At 42.3% G+C, this 14,816-nt stretch overlaps 1 protein-coding gene across 2 annotated transcripts in view; it reads left to right on the top strand.

Annotated features, from left to right (window-relative positions):
- Positions 1–13,071, top strand: part of LOC122806380 (zinc finger protein 883-like) — a 181,119-nt gene extending 168,048 nt beyond the window's left edge. The window contains exons 1-2 of one of the 2 annotated variants that reach the window (XM_044076735.1): positions 213–285; positions 8,703–13,071. In XM_044076735.1, the coding sequence (XP_043932670.1) occupies positions 261–285; positions 8,703–10,735 (2,058 nt within the window). In that variant the 5' untranslated portion in view covers positions 213–260 and the 3' untranslated portion in view covers positions 10,736–13,071. Of the gene's footprint in view, positions 1–212; positions 286–8,702 lie in introns of those variants that run through there. The other variant, XM_044076734.1, reaches the window with a different exon arrangement.
- The last annotated feature ends 1,745 nt before the right edge of the window (positions 13,072–14,816 follow it).

Genomic DNA, 14,816 nt, shown 5'->3' with positions numbered 1-14,816 from the left:
AAATGGCCGGCTCGGTTCCGAGGTCGGAACCAATACCCACACATAATGACTGAACGAGGATCTACAATACAGATGGAATGTTATGGTAAGACATAACTTATTTTTTTTCCCCTGACTTGTTACTATACTGACATCTGAATGTGGAAGTTCTTCATTGAAAAAATGTTTCAGCAATAACATAATCTTTCACTTTTTTCAGTTAATGGGGAGGACATGCACTGGATCTCAGAAGTTGTAGAGCAGTTACTAAGCAACAACACATGCTGTCAGTGTATATCAACTGCTGTGAGTAAATGCCCATACTCCCTTTTTTTCAGAAAAAAAGAAACTACAAAGATATGTAACTATTAAAAGTAAACAACGAATGTATTTTGACCAGTCACATTTAACTGCCATTTTTATTTAATGTACTAAACAGTTTAACCAGTGATGTACCCACATTCATAGCACTCATCAATTCTGGACCTAGTTCAGGTTCAGTGGTCTCCATTATAACTTGTATATTAACAGTAGTGTTTGAAAGTAAGGAGTAAGATACAGATCTAATAAAAATGGATTAAACAGGTATGGGCAGTAGGACATTGAGAGTCGAGAGTATGCAGAGTTAATGGTTAGACAAGGAGAATTAAATACTGTCAACTTCAGGAGTCAGGAGTTTGTCTTGGGTTCATTCCACTTTTTTGTGAATATGAGTGACATGACACACAAAGTTTGCAACAAGACTGATATAAAATGTAGTTGGGCAAGAAAAGAAGAAATACTATAACGTCGTGTGTGCTTAAATGCCTAGTATAGTAAGAGTTATTTTGAAGAAATTCAAGGGAGTATTTCACATTTAATTCAAGTTTTTCAAGGCATTGATATTGGTACCAAAAAAAAAAAAAATCAAATATAATATACTGTAAAGAAATACTGATTTCCATCTGAAATTGGAAATCATATTTTGATGTAAAAAATGTTGTGGGACCATGTGGACAGTTGCTGTTTATGGTAAAGTACATTTCAGCAAAACATTTTTTAAGATCTTTTCATTGTAATTTATTTAAAGACTGTTTGTTTATATGATTGGTAGTATTTTCCAATTTAATAACATTAGCAAGTAAACCTTGTGCCAACCTTCTGTTTTTCAAAGAATGAAAGTTTTTGTTTTCAGTGTGCATGACACTAATTTACTTTGGAGACATTTACTTTTCAGTTTATTACCCAGCATTTTAATTCCATTTCTATTATCTTTAGATGTTATGTGATCCTATCTCGCCTACATTCTGACTGATGGGTTCGGAGCCGATCCCTCGGCTCCGACTCGGCACGCTTATGCCAAAGAGCGAAGTCTCTTATTGGCTGAGCTTACTATATCCCAGGATGCACCACTACCAGTCCCCCAGATCTCGTTTGCCGCTAACTAGCAAAGACGTGGTCTCGAGCTGGCTGAGCTAAGTAGTGTCTTTTCACTAACTTTTTCTGTCAGAAATTTGCTAATTCTTTAACAAAAAGCTGTTTTAACGGCTACTCTGTGCTGTTGTGTGTGTTTTGAAAATTTTTTGTGGAAAATTTGTGTGTGATTGGTGTTTGTTCTGGCTACAGGCCCCCTTGTTCTGTAGGGCCTTCCCTGTCAGTCAATCCCTTTTGAACCTTTAGGGGTTCTTGGATTCCCTTAGATATATTCACTGTTGTATGTCTTCAGTTGGCCTTAATTTAATTGCTGGCTGTCATTCTTAACGGCAAGTTAATCCTTGTAGTGTCAGTCTTTTTCAAAAGAGTTTTGTCTGTGAGAGGGTTACTCAATTCTACTTATAATGTCTCAGGCGCCTAGGCCTTCGGGCTTTAAGAAGTGCACTAAATGTAGTTTTAAAATGTCTATCACGGATGACCACTCTCTGTGTATATTGTTTGGGCGCCAAACATTTGCAGGAGTCCTGCAGCGTGTGTCACGCTTTTTCCTCGAGGGTCCTCCAAAAGAGGAAAAATAAGCTTATATTGAAAGGCCTTATAAAACCCTCTTTTGAAGAAGCTTTAGCATCCTCTCCTTCTCCTGCTAAAAAGAAAAGGGCGTCGGCTCCGACCAGTCCGTCGGACCCGACCGCCAAAAGACATAGACAGGCTTCTCCTTCGGCTCCAAGGACTTCGGAGCTGAGGGCGGAACGGTCTGCCTCGATGCCTCCAGTCTCGACTCCTCTGGCTTCGGAGCCGATGGCTGGGGCATCGAGAGGCGGGTCACCTTCATCGGCTCCACTGATCTTGGAGCCGATGAAGGTTGTCTGCTCAGACGCTTCCTCCTCGGCGCCTAAGTCCTCCTCTGCACCGATGGAAACTGGCTTGTGCATTCCTTCGGCGCCGATAGTTATCGAGTCGCCTCGGAGCCGGTCCCCTAGCCCCTTGGGGCCGTTGGAGAGGCCAACTCGAACCCGTTCAGTCTCCTCTAGGTCATCGAGGATGTCAGATTCGGACATAGACAGGGTGCTCCAAAGACTGTTCCAGTCCCCAGTCTTTCAAAAATTTGTTTCGGCTCCGACCTAATTGGCTTCGGAGCCAATAGCCCATTCCATTGCCATTCCTCCTCCGACCGCTTGCTCCGCCGGAGCAGGTGCTGTTGGAGCCGGTGGAGATCCTAGGGTCGGCTCCGACCCTCACTCCAACCCGCCTTCGGGTCCGAGTTTGGCACGCGGACTTCTTCGGCCGGACCCGGGGTGACGTTTGGGACCAATGCTGTCGGTTCCGAGCCTCCCTCTCGGTGCTTCGCTGCAGGACTTCCGTCTGCTATCATGGCTCGGGACCGGACACTCCCAGGATTCTGGGGTCCGGCTTTCAGAGCTATGAGGAGTGCCTTGGCCAAGTCTTCTTCGCCATCTCTACGGCTTTACCGGCACCTTCCTGGGCGTGGAGACTGGGTCTTTGGCAGTTCCCCTGTCCCTAGACAGCGGAGCCCGGGCCTGAGGTTACCCCCACTGGGGTTCCCTCCTCCTGAGGGTTCTTCGAGTTGTCTTCGGAGGAGCCCCCAAGGAAGAGATCGTGCAAGAGGAAGCACGTGGACTCCCCCGAGTCTCTTACATCGGACACTGATCTTGATGATGCGGAGGGGTCCCCAAAGTCGTCCTCGGATGATGTCTCATTCGCAGACATTTTAGAGATCCTTAAGCAACGAGGCGGCTGGATATCCAAACCCCCCTCTGCTGATGAGTCAGTGCTTCTCAAGGCCTTTGGGGCTCAGCCCTCCGCCTCCTGGGTGTCTCCACCCTTCGATGAGCTCCTGGACTTGGTTTGTCGGAGGGCGTGGGAACATCCAGATACTGTGGAACCAGTGCCTTCTCGCCCTAACAAATTTTTGTCTGCCCCACCCGAGAAGGAGTTCTTGACAAAAGGCGTGGCTGTAGATGCCATGGTGGTGGCATCTGCTACACAACAGGACGTGGCAGAGGCTTCAACGTCTGTCCATCCTCCTAATAAGGAGTCTAGGAGCATGGACCGGTACGGGAAGCGCACCCTGACTTCAGCGGCCTTTACACTAAGGTCCCTGAATTATTTGGCACATTTTACCAGGCTACAGAGGGATCTGGTCAAGGAGCTGTCAGATTCCCTCTCAGGTAACCTACCTGAGCAGCTAGCCCAGTCGGTTAGCTCTCAGTTGGCTATCCTTACCTCGATTTCTAACTCGTCCATGAGGCTCATTTCATATGCGGCAGGCACAGGCGTAGCTCTACGGAGACAAGCCTGGCTCCGTTTGTGTCATTTCGCGGAGGCCTTCAAGTCTTCCTTCGCCGACGCTCCCTTTGATGGGTCCTCTTTGTTTGGACCTAAGGTAAAAGACACTCTTACCCGCTGTGAGCAAGAGGGAAAAACTTTATCTGCCGTAGGTGCACGTTATTCCACTCCCTTTCGGCCTTATCCCAAGGCTAAAGGAGGAGGGAAGATGTGGTTCCGCAAATCACGGAAGTTTTTGCCTCAACAGCAGGAAGATTCCCCTTCCAGAGGCAGAGGATGGGGAAATTTTTCTGGGAGACGCCGTCCCAGAGGCGGCAGAGGGCCCCGCAATTCTGGAGACCGCGAGTCCTTTCGTGGCTCTTCAGCCTCCCACACTTCATGAGGGATTGCCCAGCTGTGCTGCTCCGGAGACAGTCGGGTGCCGTTTTGCCAAGCACCTAAAAGCCTGGGAGTCTATCACTCAGGACAGATGGGTGCTTCGGATTATTGCCGGAGGTTACACCATTCCCTTCACACACTCACCCCCACCGTCCAAAAAAATCCCGGACCCACCACCCAGTCAAAGGGAAATTGCAGCCGCAGAAGCTTCAAAGCTGCTAGAAAAAGGAGTCATCCAACCGGTCCCCACAGACCAGATCGGATCCGAAATTACTCAAGGTTCTTTTAGTGCCAAAAGACAGGGGACCTGAGACCAATATTGGATCTCAGCAAACTAAACCAGTCCGTCATGAAGTCCAAATTCCGAATGGTCACTTTACAATCCATTCTCCCATTGTTGGAGAAGGATGTTTGGATGTGCTCCATAGATCTCAAGGACGCCTATTATCACATACCAATACATCAGGCGTCCAGGAGGTATCTGCGCTTCAGCCTGGGAGACAGTCATTTCCAATTTTGTGCACTGCCCTTTGGTCTCACCACAGCCCCCAGGGTGTTCACCAAGTGTTTGGCAGTAGTGACTGCTCACCTGAGGAGTCTTGGATTCCAAGTGTTTCCCTATCTGGACGACTGGCTCCTGACTGCCACCACCAGGCATCTACTAATAGACAACCTAAAAGCCACCATCTCCCTGGGTGCTTCCCTGGGAATTACATTCAATTGGTCAAAGTCTGTCTTGCTTCCCTCTCAGCGCATAAGATTCATAGGAGCAGAGATAGACTCAAAATTGATGCGCGTCTTCCTTCCTACCGAAAGGATTCAAACTTTACAAGGTCAAGTCCAAGCCCTGCTTCCAAGATCCAAAGCCCCAGCCAGGATGGTCCTGCAACTTTTAGGTTCGATGTCTGCCACGGTTCTCCTAGTTCCACTGGCAAGATTGCACATGAGGATTCTTCAGTGGCTGTTATCGACACAATGGTCTTTTCAGAATCTCCCCCTCAATCATCTCATACTGATTACAGAAACGTGCAAACGGGACCTCTGCTGGTGGCTTCAGTCATCCAATCTGAATCAGGGAAGACCTTTTGTTATCCCCCCTCCGGTGGCCACCCTGACAACAGATGCCTCCCAGACAGGGTGGGGGGGCATTGTCTGGGCAGGTTAGTTCAGGGTTCTTGGCTTCCAGACGAAACCTTTCTCCATATCAATGTATTGGAAATGAGGGCTGTACTTCTGTCCCTACAGGCCCTCCACAAGTTTCTCCCTCAAGGCATTATCGCCATCCACACAGACAACATGTCGGTGGTCTGGTATCTAAACAAACAAGGAGGGACCAGATCTTACCCCCTTTGCAGAGAGGCCATGAGGGTGTGGGAATGGGCTGTAGCTACCAACCGTTTCTTGGTAGCGACCCACATTCCAGGGAAATCCAATATTTTGGCAGACAAATTAAGCAGGACGATTCTCTCTCCTCACGAGTGGTCCCTGAACGAAACAGTAGCAGCTCAGGTTTTCAGAAGATGGGGGACTCCGTGCTGCACCTGTTTGCAACACCACAAAACACAAAGTGCAAAAGGTTCTTTTCCTTGACTCCGCGTCAGGGAGAGGCAGCTACGGATGCTCTAGCCCAACCTTGGCCAACAGGACTACTTTATGCCTTTCCTCCGGTTCCACTCCTCCCCAAAGTCATCCAGAAAGCTTCCCAATTGGGGTCCACAATGATACTAATTGCTCAAGACTGGCCTCGTCAGGTATGGTTCCCTACCTAAAGAAACATGCTCTGGACGGTCCTTGGTTTGTGGATCTAACTCCGGACCTGCTGATTCATCAGTCGGGACGACAACACCAGTCCCTTCACACTTTGAAATTAACAGCTTGGCTCCTCCACTTCCGACTTTAGTCAGAAATCACAACTTAGACCCGGAAGTTATTCACATTTTATCTTCGGCCCACAAACCCACCACTAAGAAATTGTACCTCAGTAAGTGGAAGAGGTTTGCTATCTGGGCTCAACTCAGGGGCTTAGACCCTATCACTGACCCGATACCAGAGGTCTTGAAATTTTTAACATCCTTGTTTACTCAAGGATCTTCAGTCTCTACTATTAAAGTCCAACTAGCAGCTATCTCCAAATTTCACGAATCCATGGATCCACCGTTGATGAGCAGCAGATTATGCAAAACTTTCATTAAAGGTGCTGTGCTGTTAAGACCCCCAGTTTTTCATCCTGCCTCTGGGATCTTGATTTGGTACTTCGTGCCTTAACATCTTCCCCTTCGAACCGGCTGCTACATGTGAGTTAAAATATCTGTCTTGGAAAACTGCCTTCTTAGTTGCAATTACCTCTGCAAGAAGAGTTTCAGAGCTTCAAGCCCTATCTATCAAACCACCGCACTTGATTTTTCACAAGGATAGAGTATCACTTAGGCCTAATCCATCTTTTGTTCCAAAGGTTTGTTCTAATCTCTGTCTCCAACAATCTCTAGAGCTACCAGTTTTCTTTCCAAAATTCTCAAATGAAGCAGAATACACCTTCCATAAATTGGATGTTCACAGGCAATTGCGCTTCTATCTAGACAGGACTCAACAAATTCGAAAAACAGACCAGTTGTTTGTGTCCTTTTCAGATAATAAATTGGGTAAAACCATCACGAAAGCTACTATCTCCAAATGGATTAGAGATTGCATAACTCAGGCTTATTCCTCTTCAAATAAGCAACTTACAACATCTATCAAAGCTCACTCTACCAGAGCTATGGCTACTTCTATTGCTTTTCATTCCAAGCTCGCTATCTCTGAGATTTGTGCTGAGGCTACTTGGTCCAACCCGCACACTTTCATTTCCCACTATAAATTGGATGTGGCATCTAAAGGGCGAGCATCATTTGGTTCCACGGTACTCAGGAGTGTTTTCCAGTGAGCCACCCAGGATTCAGGTGCTAGGGACGCTGTCCCATCAGTCAGAATGTAGGCAAGATAGGATCACATAACATCTTTTAGTTATGTACTCACCATAACTTCAGATGTTTGGGATCCATCTCGCCTACATTCCTAATACCCACCCTCCTTCCCCTGCCTTGGAGATCAGAAGAGATTGAACGGTTTTGAGTTCTACTGTTTTTTATCTTGTTTCATCTGACGATGTTATATAAGCAGCGTGTGTGTCTGTGTATGTATGCGGACAAACTAGATCTGGGGGACTGGTAGTGGTGCATCCTGGGATATAGTAAGCTCAGCCAATAAGAGACTTCGCTCTTTGGCATAAGCGTGCCGAGTCGGAGCCGAGGGATCGGCTCCGAACCCATCAGTCAGAATGTAGGCGAGATGGATCCCAAACATCTGAAGTTATGGTGAGTACATAACTAAAAGTTTTTGTTTGTTTTAGTGCCCTAAATACTGTGCTTTACAGTTAAGCTTAGCACTTAAAGTTGGTGGTCTTCTAGTTTCACTATCAACATTCCTGGTAAAGTACTGTTGACTTATCCATATACGTCACTGTGCAGTTCAATATTTGGACTACTTACAATGGATTCTTTTTTATTCCTGACTGTCACAAACCTTTTTAAAATAGAAATATAAGAGCGTAGAAAGAATACCAACTAAACAAAGAGAAAGACCATAACATGAGTAGCGGTATACACCTTTAAGTAGACACCCTTGGAATTTCCTGCCACCCTTTACAAACAAGTGAAAGTGATGATAAAATGAATAATCTCACTAAACCTTTCTCCGCTGTCTTTACTTGGATCCCTGATACCCCTTCCCCGTGCCTTCAGCTGTTACTACCTTACCTGCAGCCTTCCATTCTCTTTTCCTGTCCTCCAAGATTGAGATCCTGAAACAGTAGACAAATTAGTACTTAATAAGACTTGAATATTGGCTTCTGAGCAATTTTTGTTCTATACTTCTTGCATTGATTTAATCACTGCATTGCAGAGCTCAGTTTGCTTTGCCAGTGCATGCTCCACATATCGCGGTTACTTTGTGGTATCTTTTGAAAACACTCTGCTACTTCTTGTGTATTTTCTGTTGCATCTGATACCATAATGGGGTTAGATGTATTTTCTACGGAACAAGCAGTTGTTGGTAGAGCATTCAGTGTCTCAGTGTCTCGCACTACTACTTAGTAGTGACTAAGTGTTGCCCTATATAGACAAACTGTGTTCTAGCTAATCAAATCAAATAATTTTTACTTGACCTAGGTGTATTTTTCTTCACTAATGATATGCTATTTTATTGCAGTTTTAGTAGGGACCACATGTAGTTACGTAATTTATTAGAGTAGTGCATTATTTGTCGATGAGAAGTAGAAGACAACCCGCCGAGTATTAACCTATTCTTCTTCCCTTTAAATTGATTAATTCCTGCGGAAGGAAATGAGTACTAATTGTGTTTTGTTATTGACTGTAAGTAGAAATAATTATGCTGGTAAGAATGTGTGTTAATTTAATGGCAGTTTTACCTGACATTCTGTTAGCACTGGTACATTATAAATATATGTGATATAATTCAAATAGTTCATTTTTTTTTATAAACAAAGTTTTATATTTAATTCAGTCAATATTAAAATTCTGAAATGCACACTACCCTGCATTGTTAACTTCTAATAGAATTTCTCTCTTCAGTCAGCAGGAGTCTTGATCGCAGTGAGCTTCCGAAGCAGCGATTCTCACCAGAAAGAGAACACACAAGCCAAATGGAGGAGAAAAACCGTCATCTTCGCCAGCAATATGGAAAGAGTTTGCATGAATATCATTCAGTCTTTATACAGAAAGATACCCAAGATGACAGTTGTCAAGGGGATATTTGCATGATAAATTTAGATGATAGCTGTAGCAATTACATTGTCCAAAATGGACTCATAATTAAGCAAGTACCTGATGAGGGCATGCAGTACAACTGTGAAGGTTTTGATATTACTTTAGAAGAGGAAGACATATTTGTAAAATATGAAGACGATGTTTTATTGAAGAAGCCTTATAGATGTCCTGACTGTAACAAGACATTTGTTCATAAGGGTAACTTAAATATGCATCTATTAGTTCATACAGGATTAAGGCCCCATATCTGTACCATATGTAATAAGAGGTTTAGTCAGAAGGGAAATCTCAAAACACATACTCGCACTCATGACAGGAAAATAACATACTTATGTGATAAATGTGGCATAAGTTTTCAGGCACAAAGTAGACTAATAAGGCATCAGCAAACTCATGAAGAGAAGTCGTATAAGTGTTCAGACTGTTATAAAAGTTTTACAAAACAGCATGCTCTTAGGAAACACCAACAAATGGTTCACTTGCTAGAGAAACCATTTAAATGCTTTGCCTGTGACAAATACTTTAGCCAGAAATGTAACCTGATGCAGCATCAGCGAATTCATACAGGTGAAAGACCATATAAATGTAATAAATGTAACAAGAGTTTTACAGGAAGGGGTATTCTTGCAGTACATCAGCGAATTCATCTGGGTGAGAAACCGTATGAATGCTCTGCATGTGGCAAATGCTTTAGCCAGAAGGGGAACCTAATAACACATCAGGAAGTTCATAGGACAGACAGACCATATAAATGTCCACAGTGTTCAAAAGAATTTTTACGGCACTGTGCTCTGCTGATACACAAACGAATTCATACTGGAGAGAGGCCATATCAGTGTGCAAAATGTGACAAGGGTTTTACAGTTAAGAGTAGTCTGATGAGGCATCAACAAACACACACAGATGAAAGTCTATATAAGTGTACAGATTGTGACAAAACGTTTTCAGGTAAAAGTGCACTTACTACACATCTGCGAATTCACACTGGAGAGAGACCATACAAATGTGTTGACTGTTTCAGGACTTTTAACCAAAAAGGAAATCTCTTAGCTCATCAGAGAAGTCACAGGAATGAGAGAATTTATAAATGCTCACAATGTAAAAAAACGTACACAGGGCAGAGTGCACTACTGACACATGAAAAAGTTCACAAAGGTGAGAGGTCCTATAAATGTTGCAAATGTGATCTAAGTTTTAATAGAAGAAGAAGCCTCTTAAAACACCAACAGATTCATGCAGAGGAAGTATCCTATAAGTGTTCAGAATGTGAAGAGCACTTTAAAGAACGCTTTGCTTTACAAAAGCACTTGATTGTTCACATTCCTAAAGAACCCTACAATTTTAATGCATCTGACCAGAACCATTTGAACAAGGACAGCATATCATATCCACCACTGCATACGCAGGAATCATTTCACAAATGTATAAAGTGTAACAAGTATTATATTGAGCATGTTTCTGTTGTAAAGCAGCAGCAGCTGATTTCCAAAGAAACTCGACCATATACATGCATTGATTGTGTGAATGGTTACAGCACAAATGGTAATGCATTAAAAGAAAAGCAAATTCACAAAACTGTGAAACTGTATAAATGTACAGAATGTGGCAAGGCCTTCCTTCAGAAAGGTAATCTAGTAGCACATATTCGAATTCATACTGGAGAAAAACCATTTAAATGTCCAGAATGTGGTAAGTGCTTCAACCAGAAAGGTAATTTGATGACACACCAGCAAATTCATATAAGGAAAAGACATGCTGTACAAAAAAAAGGTGAAAAGAAAAAACGAAATGCAATACGCATGGAAAGAGAAAATATTGAAAAAGGAGTTTTCAGCTGATGAGCAGGTAACACAGTTTTGTTACAGATTAGAATGTTTGTGAGTTGGCTTCATTGGGTGTTTCAGAATGCTGGAAGGTGAACAATCAGAGAGATGCGTAACTATCTCAAAAAGATCTTCAGATACTGAAACCTGGTGGTATGTTCCCCTCAACAAAGTGGATGAATGGAAGGACAACACCACACTGCAAAGGGCAAGGAGATAGCAGACTTTACTAGAGCTTGCATGGAAATAGTAACTGAACTTTGCTCTCAAGACACAAAAAAATTAATTTAGTAACATCTAACAGATTTTTACCACATGCTGAATTCTGCTGCAGTAGAATCTGATGTGTGACATGTCAAGGTCCATTTCTTAAGACCCTCTATGCAAAAAACAAATCACAAGCTTCTTCTATGCGGAGCTATTGAGAAGATGCATTCTGGGCGTTGGATGCAAATGAGCAAAGATTTGTCCTGCTGCTGTTATAGTGGGAAGAGATGTTTTAAGATAAGTGTGGCTTAACACATGAAGACATTGTACAAACCTGAACTACATGCTATAAGGCTAATGTCTATTCCAGGTGAAGGAAGCAATTATAATATCTGATTTAAGTCAAATGGTTGTAGATGTACCATTTAGAAATGTAATAATAAGAAGCCTGTTTGTAAAGGGCAAGCATTCCTTAACAGCTATTGTGAGTGGTAGCTTTGCTGTAAGGGAGGCAAATATAAGGCCTTGCTAACTGACCACGAGCTGAAGAATATCAAAAACTTTAATTATCAAAAACATAAACAGTGCCATTTACTGCTTTTCTCATTTTGGAAATAAAATGGCTAACATCAAAACTGTTTCATCTAAACAGATGTGAGAGAGAAAAAAACGTATAAAAAAGGTGTTCTACACAGCTAACTGTAATGATGTTTGTATTGATACACACTATTTTCACTTTTCACAAGCAAGAGCTCATTATAAACTTAGACATTACAAACCTGGAAGGAAAATAAGAAGCAGAGATGGAGAGTATTTTAGTAAAGTGTATTTGAAATGTACTGTCTGGGATAAGGGAACAAACTCCATTATAGTAAAGCCATTATTTCCAGAAGCCCTGTAAAGTTCAGAAAAGGCATTTTCGTTCAGAAATCAAGCTCAGCATTGATAGTCCGGGGATAGAGAATTTGATACAGTGATTCTCTTAATATACTTTTGTTTAACAAGGAAAAAAAAAAAAAAAACTACATGTAATCCCCTGAGTAAGGTACAATGGATGTGTTTAAATAAATTTTGTAGTACATACAGCTGAGCGGACAGAATCGACAAATGCATTGTTTAGCCGATGCACAGCAGTTAAAGAACAGGATGTCCATAGTGTAATGAGCAAAGTCAAGTGAAATATTTTATGTCAGATTTGTCAATACTAAGTCTAATGAGGAAAGGTGCTAACTTATACAACACAGTAATTCAATTTGCCTGACATCCACACATCTGTTTTGCTGCATTACAGAGATGCTAAACTTTCTATCACTGTCTTTGTGTGTATAGTACATATTGTTTGAAATCCAGAAATTGTAAGTATTAGTAGCACAATTTTTCCACATTCAGAAGATTTATTACAATTATAGTTCAAAATACTGCAGTGAAATTTTACAAACGATGAGATCATTTCTGCCAATATCTGATGCCATTTGAAACAGACAACTTTAATAAAATGACATTAAAGTTAATCTTAGTCTTAAGGAGACAAACTTTGTAGAGGTCTTTAGCGCACAGTTGTTACATAGTAGAACAGGAGATTCAAATCAGCATGCACTGTTAATATTAATCACTATGCAGGTTTTCTCAAGATATATTAATATTGTGTTCCAGATGTCTTTTAATATATACTGAAATGTATGTAGAAAATCAAGCTCTTGTGATATCCATCTATAAAGGTCTTATTAGTGCCATACTATTGAATAATTAGAAGCACTGTTCCACTGGTGGTCAGTCCTGAGAATCATCAGTTGTAATACTAATAGAATGGGGACTGCTTTCTTTTATCTCCCTGTGCAATCTTGGAGGGCATTATATTTTATTAAGGTGTATGGGATGCCCTTACAGAATCAGACAAACAAAAACTTTATACATTTTATTGCTACAGGATCCCAGAATTGACTGTCTATTGATCTTTATGAATGTAACCCTCTCCTAAGTAGGAGTATTTGTTAAAAAAAAAAATGAATCTGCTATCATATGTTCAAGCAAGTAGTTTAATTTCATTGATCCCTGGTATTTTGGCCCTTGAACAATTTGTAATGTGAGTGCAACAAGCATACAGATCCTCGCATCATCTGTTTGTCATCTTGGGACTGATGCTGCTGTTTTGCTTCTAGTGAGAAAAGAAACAAAGGAGCACTGTATCCCAGCAGAGTAAAGCTGTGGTGAGACCAACACTAGTAGTAGCCAGGCAGTAGATGTTCACGTAACTCCCCTCCATAGCCGGCCTTAGGCATAGGCCAACTAGGCAGCTGCATAGGGCGCCACTCAACTAGGGGCACTTTTCCAGTATTTATTTGGTTTAGGTAGACCAGGATGAGGGCAGCAGGTCATGTGGTGGGGGGTGCCATGAAGCCCTTTTGCCTAGGGCACCAGTTGACCTAAGGCCACTCCTGCTCCCCTCTTTTCATCATTCTTGACAAGCTAAGTCTCCCTTTTCAGTAAGTACTGCTTGATTTGCTTCTGACTGCAGAATATCTGCCTAAGTACTTAATCCATAAATCATCAGGGTCCACTTTTATTTTCCCCTGAACTGTTTAGCAGTGCACTGTATAGATGTAGGCACCTTGAGTTGGCATTTTTTTCTTGTAAAAGCACCATTGCAATTTCACCGGTACATAGTTACACACAGGACAATTAGTTTGTAGTGACAAGCACTGCCCCCAGTGTTCCTGGATGCAAAGCTTACGTATAAAAACACTCCTAGTGTCAATAAGTTTGTCAGGAGTACACACACTGCACCTGTTACACACAATTCAAAGCAGACATATAGACCCACATATGCTGAGGCACTTAAATGTAACCTTCCTAAACCCCAAATACTTCCTAGATGAAGTCTGCATAACAGATACCCCCAGCTGCCCCAAATGTAGTCTTTCAAAACAATACCCGCATCAGCACATACAGCCACATCTCATGGAGTCTCTTACTTGTAAGTTAATAAGGCAAGCCACCATTCAGTCCAACATTCTGGTCATTGGGCACTCCATTGTGAGACACACTGATGTCCCTCTCACAAGGCTGAGTAAGGAGAAAATCATGGTCATTTGCTTATCAGGGGCCAATATCTATCACATTATGCATGCACTCAAGTCATTGGACCAGAAGTACCAGTATGATTCAGTTATAGTCTAGGTGGGTGAAAATGACCTGAGACATATCTCACTAGACTATAAGAAGAGAGACATCATGGAGGTGTCAGAATTCATTTTCCAGGCTCTATGAGCCTAGCACTGATTAGCATTTTACCTTCTCCAAGGATAGTGCAGCAATATGAACAAAAGATGACTGACTTTAATAATTAGCTTAGTTTCTGGTGTCATTCTAAAGGAGTGCAATATCTGTCAGCATGAAAGGAGATGGTCAAAAGACCATGCTGCTTTGCCAGGGATGGTTTGTACCTCTTCTCTTGAGTCCTTTGAATATTAGCTAAAACATTGTCCTCCCACATAGAGCCTGTTTTAGGCAAAGCCAGTCTGAAAGTACTTTTGACATAAATCAAAACCAAGAAATCTAAAGCCTTACTGCTCAGTGCTAGGAGTCTAAACAAAAAAAACTCCACTCCCTAGAAGCTCTCTTCACCATAGAGAATGTTGATGTCTGTGCAGTCACTGAAACATGGTTTAAAGCCATGGACAGCACACCAACACTGCAAGGTTATAATGCTTTCCACACATTTAGGCCACCTACTACACAGACAGGGACAAACAGTGGAGGTGTATCAATTTACATCAAAGATAAATATGCCTCAAGGCTGGTCAAACAGGACAACACATTTTGGCGTCTCCAAGTTCAAATCACTGTAGGCAAAATCCAATACCACTTCTTTACAAGCTGTAGTCCCCCC

Source organism: Protopterus annectens, chromosome 7.part0 (assembly GCF_019279795.1).
Source record: "Protopterus annectens isolate FY-2018-M chromosome 7.part0, PAN1.0, whole genome shotgun sequence".
Taxonomy (NCBI): Eukaryota; Metazoa; Chordata; order Ceratodontiformes; family Protopteridae; genus Protopterus; species Protopterus annectens.
Note: the sequence above shows the minus strand (reverse complement) of the source record. Positions and strands in the feature narration are given on the sequence as shown.